Source organism: Rutilus rutilus (genome assembly GCF_951802725.1).
Source record: "Rutilus rutilus genome assembly, chromosome: 11".
Classification (NCBI taxonomy): Eukaryota; Metazoa; Chordata; class Actinopteri; order Cypriniformes; family Leuciscidae; genus Rutilus; species Rutilus rutilus.
In genome coordinates this window covers 35,577,183-35,588,251 of record NC_140216.1, presented here as the reverse complement: position 1 = coordinate 35,588,251, position 11,069 = coordinate 35,577,183, and the positions used below count along the sequence as shown (strand labels likewise).

At 38.2% G+C, this 11,069-nt stretch overlaps 1 protein-coding gene across 1 annotated transcript; it reads right to left on the bottom strand.

Moving 5' to 3' along the window:
* Window positions 1-964: 964 nt before the first annotated feature.
* Window positions 965-8,726, bottom strand: zc3h12ab (zinc finger CCCH-type containing 12Ab). Its single transcript, XM_084423019.1, has 6 exons — window positions 8,574-8,726; window positions 7,086-7,641; window positions 5,168-5,307; window positions 3,402-3,636; window positions 3,193-3,293; window positions 965-2,910 (listed from the first exon to the last, which is right to left on the bottom strand). Exons 2-6 carry the CDS (start codon window positions 7,604-7,606, stop codon window positions 2,000-2,002), a joined length of 1,908 nt encoding a protein of 635 aa, XP_084279145.1. The 5' UTR covers window positions 7,607-7,641; window positions 8,574-8,726; the 3' UTR covers window positions 965-1,999.
* Between the last annotated feature and the right edge of the window lie 2,343 nt (window positions 8,727-11,069).

The window sequence follows — 11,069 nt, the reverse complement described above, 5'->3', positions numbered from 1 at the left end:
CTGTTTGGCGAGTAAATCTCAAAAGGCTATCCGCCACACTGGCGGGTGAATGTTCATAACAAAATATGAAATTTTAAGCGCGCACGCACGAGCAGAGAGAGAGAGCGAGTCCCGGCCGCGCGCGCGCGCACTCACCATTCAGAGCGGTCAAGCTTCCCCGTACTTTTTGACAAGTTCAAGCGTCCTTGACAGGGCGGCCAGAGCTTCTTTGCAGCTCAAGTCGGCGGCGGTGTGTACGTACCTACAGTTAACGCTCTTTCTGTTGACGGCGCTGAGGAAAAAGCTCCCGCCACTGTAAGAAGCTGTCGCCGCCCATTTGTGTCCTCCCGCGCACCCATCAAAGCCTTGCAGAACGTCTTCAGCACTCGCGGATCGTGCATATTTCCGCTGCTGCTTCTGTTTACACACCATGGTCGTTCTTTTCTCGAGAAAAGGAGTTTTCTCATAGCGTTTGCAACGCAATACTCATTCCCTTATCTCTCAGGGAACCGAGGTTAAAGTAACCGAGGAAATGTAATAAATTAAAAGCCAAAAAAAAAAAAAAAAAAAAAATGCAATTTGGAAATCCCACAAGCCCCGCCCCCTCGACATGTCGACACTCTATTTTTTTTGTCGAGTGGAGCATGTGTCGAATCATATGTCGGTCGTTTTGTCGAGAAAAAGTCCCATCCCTATCTCTAGGCATCTATGCAATTACTAAGCTATTATCATTGAGGTAAAATGGTTAGCATGTGGTTTCTTTGCTTAGGTGGTGTGAAACTATCTGTCCTGTCTGTGTTATATATATAGCATTTAAATATAGGTGGTTTCTTAGAAGGGAACAGTGATTTAAGTGAATGCGTCCTTCACAGATAAAGCCATCTCCTGCAGCGCAAATGCTTATAAAGGTCAGGTCTGATGTAGCTGGTTATAAAGTATGTTTGTTCACACAATCACACAGAGGAACAACACGTAAGACATTCACTTGAACAGACAAGACTTTTAATAAAAGTCAACGACTGATATGTGTACATAAATATGGCACTTATCATAATATGAGATACAGCATAAAAAGCAAAGACATACTTAAATGAGCAAAGAGCACATTAAGATCTGATATGCCACTAAATGAAACAATGGCAAAAAATTGCCTACTCAATATTGCAGACTCCCTTTTTAAAATCTAAACAGCTTCAATACAAACAAACAGAGGCACCAAAAGTTCCATGAGAGTCTTATTTGTGCACGTTTCATGCTTTTGGCATTTGCCTTGAGAACTTACACTGCTGATGATTGCATGCTTTATGACATTTTATAAGTTAGCACTTATTAAAATGGGGAAAATACACCAAAGGGTGCGTACTCTTCTACCTTTCTGGTAGTTCTGCTTAACAAGCGTCAGTTACGGCACATGGTGCCAACACGTTCAACCTACACGGTACTGCAGTCCATGCAGAACCACAAATAATAACACTTCAAACTCAAAACAATGTTTACCAAAAAAACTCATGCCATCATTAAATAAGATCTAATCTATCGTGAAAATAATGACAAGGCTGATACTGAGAACCACAGCAAAAGGGTAAAAACCCTTTAAATACAACTAATAGTGTATTCACCATTTATATGTCAAATGACAATATTAAAAATACAACAGAAATAAATCTTGGCTTGAATTGAGTCCATTTCATGACAAAGGTTAAATATCTATTAAAGTATCATTGTACTTTTAAGCTGTGCAGACATTAAAATGAAAATTTCAAAACATCCGGAACGGCATGACAATTTTTTGATAGTCAATTAATTTTCTGTCTTTGCTGAAAGCGAAACGCTGCATGACTTGACAAAAACAAGTGAGAAAATGGTGAAAAAAAACAAGTGAGATTTCACTGTGGGTGGAGCTACCCTGCATTACAGGACAGACTGGGACGAAATCACTTGTTGTGGTTGAGGTTGAGATCTTGATGTAGCACACTCGGTGCCTGAATCTTTGTCTTGTTATCTAGTCTTTCAACAAAAATCATAAAGCCCCATCCTGAGACTGAAGGGTCAAAATCTCTGCTGCCAGTCTTTGTGGGTCCAGGAGAAATGGGAACATGTCCATGGCCCTGTCCACCAAACGTGCATTGAAAATTGCGAGTAATTTCTTCCTCACCTGCTCCCGTTCGGACCACTGAGGACTGTGACTGGAAGGGGACCAGTGTCCATGTCCTCTATCTGGGTGCATGGCATTGTGGGATGCCGGAGGATAGCCACTATAATGGTCGGACCAGTAGCCCTGGTGGGGAGGAGGCCCTCTGCTGTGTGGAAATGAATACTGGGACATGTTGGCAGGAGGGTAAATTGGACCTCCGCCGTAGGAGTGATAGCGGGGTTGACCGTAACCCGGGTTTGGTGAGCTCCTGTGGTGCTGACCGGCTCCACCAGCGCTCAGGGATTGGTAGGAACAGCAACTGCAGGGTTGGCTATTGGCTGGAACGTAGTGATGCCGCCCATTGCTGGGTGGTTTGGACTTCCTTTGGTCGCAGTAGCGATCACAATGGGGAGCTTCATGAGAATGACATTCGTAAGAACCCAAGCCAGAATCCATACACTCTTGAGTTCCGTTGGGAAAAGAATCCAGGCTTGTTGGCGAATGCCGACGTTCTTTTTTCGAAGGAAACTTCCTTTGCGTTAGCTGGGGGGCTCCTTTAATGACAAGGACATTTTCACTGGCGTAACTCTTCTTGAGAGATCCGCACACGTCGAGGGACAGTTTCTGTTCCATAACTTCATCCAGGGACGGACTCTGACTGGAAAGCGGCTGAGGTTTGTGCGGTGTGGATGAATTTTTGGCTTTCTCCCGGAGCTCGTCGGCCAGGGCGCGCTGGGATTGCTTGGTTCGCTCCGGATGATGGAACTTACACTTGATTCCGTAAGTGCACTTCTTTCCTGCATTGAAAATGGGAGTTTAATTCTTGTTCACAAATAATCAAATCAAATAAATGCAGCCTTGGTGAGCATAACTTCAAATACATCTGAATGACTTTTGAACAGCAGTGTATATTGTTTATCAATTTCCTGGATCTGGATAATCCCTTTCTGTCTGGGCTATAGCAAATACAAATGCCACACCCTGATAATTACACCAACATGTCACCACAAGGCCACGTGAACACACTAGTGATTGTACAGTGTCAATCATTCAAGTCAGAAAAAAAAAAACATTCTCACCATAAGGACAGGGCTGTTTCTTAGGTATACGTGGAGTCTTTCTCAGAAAGTTGTCAAGGGTGGGTCCATGTCTTCCCAAAGGGTCATCTGGAGGCATAAACCTACAAAAAAAGAAAGAAAAAAGTGGATTTACTCAAATTGGAATTAATTAGCAGCAGGGCTTTTATCAAATGGCTATGCTGCAATGACCAACATGCAACAGCACTTACTTGTCATTGACGAACGAGTACATCAGAAGCCTCTCCTCAATAAAACGCTTCCACTCAGGACGTTCTCCTTGCAGATCTCGGTAAGTGTCATTGGATACAATGATGCCGTCGGATTCATACGCCAGCTTCACGATAAAACGGTCATCATAGCAAACCACCCGTTTTCCGGCCACCCTTCTGGATGGTGTGAACACCAAGAGCTTCCTCCGTTCTAATTCCCGCAGAATGTGCTGATCTGAAGAAAAATATTCATGAAATTTGATATGAGTGTTGACGCGTTTTGCAATTGTGTCACAATTAGGGCCGTCATTTTGATGCTTTAATTTAGTACAATTATAAAAAAATTACCAATAATAAAATGAACATATTTAATCATGCACCCTGACCTGTATATACATTTTGAAATAAGAAATTGGAGCATTTTAAAGTAACATCTAAATCATGTTTGCACTTTCTAAAATCAAATGTCTTAAAAAACCCATTAAAAATACCTTAAAAATCCAGCTCTTATGGTGCAAAATGCTGAAGAAAAAACTGTAAGACATATATGCACTGGCTAGATGCATTATGTCTCATGCATATATATATATATATATATATATATATATACACAGAGCAGGTATTTGAAAAATAGCAATGTTTTTTAATTTTTTTATTGTGAACCTCGGACACATTAAAAAACTTGATTGTAAAATTAGCCAGTGTTCGCTAAATCTGTCGCATTTTACATATGGTTATGTATTATTAATGTGTACTGTCCCTGATTAAATAAATAAAAAAAAAATTCTGTGAAATGTAAGCCAGTTATCGATAGGTTTACAGTATGTGCATGATATGGAAATAAAATAAACAATTTACTGACTTCTAAAATCACTTAGTAATATAAACTAAAATAATGTCCTCAGCAAATATTAATATTTGATTGACATGAGATTAGCAGCATATCATGTTATTAGTTTGACATATTGCTATTTACATATGAGATAAACACCATATAATTAAATTAGTTTGACATAATGTTATTGATTTACAGCCAATTTTGGAACACACTGTCTGTTCTGTTAAAACTAAAGTCTTGTTGGTATTCAATTATACTTTTGGAGCAGCTAGAACAAACACCCCAAGGGAGAAAGATTCTTGGCATCTTAAATTGCTTGTGATTTCGATTGGGCACGTGCCCATTTACACACTGACAGTTTATTTCAAAGGAAGCAGGAATTCAAACAAATTTATGCCATGTTTGCATAGTGAAATGGCAACAGTTGAGACAAATCAACACGGTTACATTACTACATGGTATTATTACTACAACCACAAAGTTGCATTATTTCCCTCTAGCTAGGTCAAACTTCTTGAGGGATTGGCAAACATGCAGATCAAAAGCAGCAGTCGCGTTATTACACTGCTCTTCTGCGGCCTTCTTTGTTTTACGAGGAAGTAACGAAAGTTTTAAAAACCCAAGGTACTTGCCAATATATCTGATGACATACTTCATTCAGTCAGCTACACAAATGCAATTATTTTGGGGTTTTCCCATACTTCCAGTTCTATTATTTGACACCTGAGTTTGATTGGGTTTAAAACCAGAAATAAAAAAAACATGCTCCATGTAAACTTTAGTTGAAAAATCAGTCATAACTTGGCATCATCTGTTGCCTCTTTGTTTGGCCATTTGGTTGCTATGAGGAAACAGACACTGCTGATGGGAATGTCCTTTCGGACAGCAGGAATTGTTCCTGACACTAGGTGCATTCCCTTTTCCTCACCTGTAATGGGTACGTCAGGTCGCGGCTGTTCTTTCCTCCAGGAAGGCACAAACACTGTGATGTCAACGTGACCCCGCTCCAGGAAAAAGTTCACTGCCAGCTGAATTCCCAGACAGGAGAAAACTTCCTTGTTCCCGTGGCTAAGAAACAGTTTTTAGAAATAAAGGTTTGAATTTGCATAATAAAATTTGATTGCATGTTGCACAGACATTAATTCATTTGGCAGGCACTTTCATCCAAAGCTACTTACAAGCAAGGAATATCAAAAGCATTTTATCATATTCACCTTTTCAAATTTAAAGTTTGTTTTTTTAGAGCAAATCAACTACATAAGCGACAGACATTATGAGATCTGCTGAAGAAAGCAGGAAGATATCAGTTCATTTTCTTTCCTTGCCAGTTGAGCTAAGGGGGAATGTTAAAGTTAATTAAAATAAATGTTGTTATACTTCCTTCTAGACAGTGGTAGACATTAGGGCGGTGATGTACAATCAAACAATCAAAAGTGGTGCAAGTGTTATTTGCTTAAAATAGATACAATTAGTACATTTTCATTTAAATCCAAACTGCAAATCAACAGAAGAGGGCGTGCGAAAAGTGGAAACTGTCTGTTTCAACCACGTAATTAAAAGTGTCTGATTTAAAGGAACAAAAATAGCACAAAGGTGGGCAGAGCTATCCAATCAGACGACGTGTTGCAATGCTGTTGGGCCTGTTCGTTTTCACAGCGTACTTTTCACAGACATTCTCCTTCAGGATAGAAAGAAGGAAGGGAGGGGACTGGAAACGCCACAGATTTGCATATAAGATTATTTGCATACTGGAGTGATGACAGCAACAAGAGCCTGCAGGGGCAAATCTGGGCTCTACTTGCAAGCGCAGGTGAAATACAAAGGGAAGGGAGGATTTTAAAAGGTCTTAAAACACGCTTTAAAAGATCACAAGAAAACTGTGAATTCGCTTTGGAAACGTATGATCTAACTTCTCCAAATAACTTCCTAATTTTCTGGTCTGACATTTGGAACGAATTACTCATTACGACAAATCCCACGCAAAGAATTTGTTGAGAAAAATACTATGATTTGGAGTGTCCAAATACCATTCAGTCTGTCCAATAAGGATTATCTGTTTTCCGTTACATGACTGCCAAAAACATATATACGTGCTCAAATAAGCGTTCAGTCATGACTCATTAAGTTGCCCTTCACATGAGCACAAATACACCTCTGTATTCACAAAAACAGAAGGAAATGGACTTGATTTGCACATTTTTAGGAATGCGTGTGAGGAAACACTGGGTTTTATGAAACTGTGACAATTACTGCATGATTGTAAAAAACAATACTACAGTACAAAGGATAAAAATGTCTCAATATCGTTCCCTTAATTTGTAAACACTTCATCTATTTTACAGTAAACAATAATGATGTACTGAACATTCCTTGATTTTTCTATCGTAATAATTATTTTGCAAAGCCAACTATAATTAAGACAAAAAGTGTGGCACTATTAAACCGTTAACGCAACTTTTTGATAAAAATGATTTTTCTATCGTAATAATTATTTTGCAAAGCCAACTATAATTAAGACAAAAAGTGTGGCACTATTAAACCGTTAGCGCAACTTTTTGATAAACCATTTTCCGTTTGGTGATGCTATAAATGGCAAAAAAATTGCACACTTCAAATTATTTTTCAAAATGTAAAGCGAAAGCAGCCTTAAATAGAACAATATGTACTAGTTCTATGAAAACTGTTATCTAGTGACTTTTAACATTTAAAATGTCCTGTTAAACATTTGATACAAAGGAAAAGGTCGTCAAAATTAATATTGCCTTTAAATTTACTGTAAATAGTAATAGCAACGGGATGGAAGATGTAGTGTCATTGAAAGCATGTCATGTGTACAGTAAACTCACCTCATGGCTACATTAGACCCATCAATGACTATAGGTCTGAGTGCGTCCTCATCCTCTACCAGCTGTTCCGGAGCACTTGACACTGCCGGAGCACTTTGATTTTGGGTCTTACTGGAACCATCCCCACGTGGAACCAGCACCGGGGAGGCTGTAGACTCCTCTCTCTCTTCAGATTCCCCAGCAGCCTGTATCAGCTCGCCCAGAACCCTGTTGGTGTCTGCGCTGAGGCCGAGTTTCAGGAAAGCGGCGCGGACCTGCGTTTGGGAAAACCCCAGCTTGAGGAACAGGTCGAGCTGGGTCTGAAAGTCAGACCCCAGTTCTGAGGATTCATCTGGAGTCGGGCTGGGCTGAGCCGGGTCCATTCTAATGTCACAGAAAACGGGAGGGCTGTACAGAGACGTAGGCGCTGTTACCCATGCGTTGGTGGCGTTTGCGTCAGATTTGTGTGGTCCTATGCCGGATGACCACAGGGAATCCAAATACAATTGTAACGTGGGGATGGTGCCGATTTCAGCACTCATCTCTTCATCTGGAAAAACGTCCTCGTCGGTCTCGCCTGTTTACAGAAAGCGCAATGTTAGAGATAAGATAAATTAAGCATTTATGGGGAATTCAGATATTTATTTATAACCTCAAATGACAACTTTTCTAATAATTGCGTTGTTGTTGTTTTTGCCTCTTCATGATGACTCGCTTAATTTAGTCCTAATTTGTAAGTCGCTTTGGATAAAAGCGTCTGCTAAATGACTAAATGTAAATGTAAATCATCTGAAACTAAGGTATCATCTACAGATCACATGGCAATACAATGTGACAATCAGACTGATATTTCAAACATTTATGAATTTATGAATCTCAAAGCAATTAAAAATGACTATAATAGCTACAATTCTGATATGGTTAAAATAAAGACAAAAAAAAATACATCTTTTTTAAATAAACAATGTTTTATTAAAATGAGTTAGTTCTATAAATTATTAGAGTATATTTATATTAAAACTTATAAAAAATTATAAATATTTATTAAATCAATGACATCTAGAAGCAAATAAGTTATAAAAATCAATGTATCTAAACTATTACTGTACCTTTTGAACAAGAAATGTCATCTTCAGACGTGAAACTTTAGGTTTCACAGTCATTTTAAAAATAGTAGGTTTCTAAACTCATTTAGTCTTCTATATTTTCACTACAACACCGACATCACATTATTTCATAGTTTTAATTATCTTTATTTGCGGCGCGTTCCCGCATTCCAACACACGGACGCGCTCTATCCCCCCCCCCCTTTTAACCTCATCACTTTGTTTACAAAAGTTTTACAGTTTATTTCTACATACTACTTGACAAAATAAGTAGCCATTAAACAGTTCGCTATCAGAAATGTCAATGACAACTATTAGGAACGTCAATTTACCGAATCTAGTGTACTTAAATGTAGAGATACACAAGTTAAAACAGTTACAAGCAAAGCAAAGTCATACGCACCTTAACTTTATCTGTTCTCTGTGTTTTGAGCTGCTGTCTTGAGGTAATTAAGTTAATACGTTCATACGTTTCGCTCTTGATGAACCCAAAGCAGTAAAATGCTGAAGAGAGTTTCGACACACCTTTATGTTAGAAAACGCAAAACCAGGAAGTAAGTCACGCACGTGTTGACGTCACGGAGGCCTTTGGATTTTACCAGACAGTTCTCTTTTTCCTCCATTAAGAATAATAGTGTTTACTGGTATATTTTTTATCCAGTTTATAAATATTACCCTTGAAATTATATCTTATAAACAGATTTATTTGTGATATTGATATATTTTGTACATTTTGTGGTTTATATGCAGGGACATTCTTTCATTTATTTTTAGAGTTGTCCTCATTCGGCTTGTTTTTGGTTAGATTTCTGTTCATTTATTAAGGGCCCTATCATGCCCAGATGTCTACTGTGTTTTGGAAAAGTTTTATTCATATTTTCTTTTCCCACTCATGATATATCTTATCATAAGGAATATCATTTAATTAACATGTTACTTCTAATAGCTAAATGTTGTATGTAATGGTGAAATAAGCCTTTGTTTTTAAAGGCAGAAGTTATTATACACAATATTAACTTTGAAAAATAAGAAGCTGTAAAATGTGTTAATATTTGTAAAAAAAAAAAAGAAGAAAAAAAGAAAAAAGTTATCTGTACTCCGTATGAATTTAATTTCATAGAGATACATATGACAAATCTAAACCATGTTTTACACATTTTATGTCAATTGTAAAAAATAGGCTATTTATTTTTTTAAATGAAACCTCCCGTTAGAATCAAGTTTCACATGTCACATGATAACTGATGTCATGAGAACTTTAAGTTCCACTTTTTATTTCCACAAAACCTCAGAACCCATAAACCAATACAATGATCTGAAGAAACTATAGCCTAAAAACATCAATAACTATCTTCATTTAAACTTAATAGTCTTAATAATAATTAAGAAGATAACAGTATAGGCCTAGTCTGTGATGTTATTATTGTATTTTTTTTTTTTTTTGGAGTATGATTCTTTAAATTAACCTTTTAAGCAAATGGTCTACATTTGTGAATTTTGATTCCCCTAGAATATATATATATATATATATATATATATATATATATATATATATATATATATATATATACACACACACACACACACACACACACACACACACACACACAACATATGACAGTGAGAAGTGAGTGTGTAATTCCTGGTGCTTTCGTACATTCTCGTTATTACTCTGTAGGTTATTATTTCCTCAAAACCAGCAAAGTGATGTTATCTTCAGGTCAAGGAATAAAAATGTCAAGAGAATAACTGTTACAGAATCATGAACATTTTGGTATGTGTTAAAAGTAATTTCCTTTGTGGTTTGCAAAAAAGGGAAGGCCCTAAGTGAACACTCACTCAGACCACAGTTGCATAGATTGCAGAGGCTCCTCTCACGCCTTCACCACAAAGCAAGAATCTTTTCTTGACAAGCAAACAATGAATGACCAAATACTGTGATGTATTGTTTATTTGTGTATTTTATTTAACTGACAGGATGTGTTGCTGCTTATGATACATATGCTGTAGTTTAAAGAGATCAAATTGTGGAAGTTCAACATTTAAGTGGTGATTATGTTTATTCTATTAAGACTAAGATTCCCCTTATAATGTTTAAAGTAAAGGAGATGGTTGGGGTCTTGCATGAACTTTGTGACATTTTACCTTTTTAATAATTTTTTTTCTAGTTGTCGCAAGATGTTCATCATGTAGTGAATGAGATTCATCCTCTGATGGAGAATGTTTGGCATCTTCGGCTGTATGCTCCTCTCCTGTGGACTGAGATTCTTCAGCTGTATGCTCCTCTCCTGTGGACTGAGATTCTTCAGCTGTATGCTCCTCTCCTGTGGACTGAGATTCTTCAGCTGTATGCTCCTCTCCTGTGGACTGAGATTCTTCAGCTGTATGCTCTTCTCCTGTAGACTGAGATTCTTCTCCTGTGGACTGAGATTCTTCAGCTGTATGCTCTTCTCCTGTAGACTGAGATTCTTCTCCTGTGGACTGAGATTCTTCAGCTGTATGCTCTTCTCCTGTAGACTGAGATTCTTCTCCTGTGGACTGAGATTCTTCAGCTGTATGCTCTTCTCCTGTAGACTGAGATTCTTCTCCTGTGGACTGAGATTCTTCAGCTGTATGCTCTTCTCCTGTAGACTGAGATTCTTCTCCTGTGGACTGAGATTCTTCGGCTGTATGCTCTTCTCCTGTAGACTGAGATTCTTCTCCTGTGGACTGAGATTCTTCAGCTGTATGCTCCTCTCCTGTGGACTGAGATTCTTCAGCTGTATGCTCTTCTCCTGTAGACTGAGATTCTTCTCCTGTGGACTGAGATTCTTCAGCTGTATGCTCTTCTCCTGTAGACTGAGATTCTTCTCCTGTGGACTGAGATTCTTCAGCTGTATGCTCTTCTCCTGTAGACTGA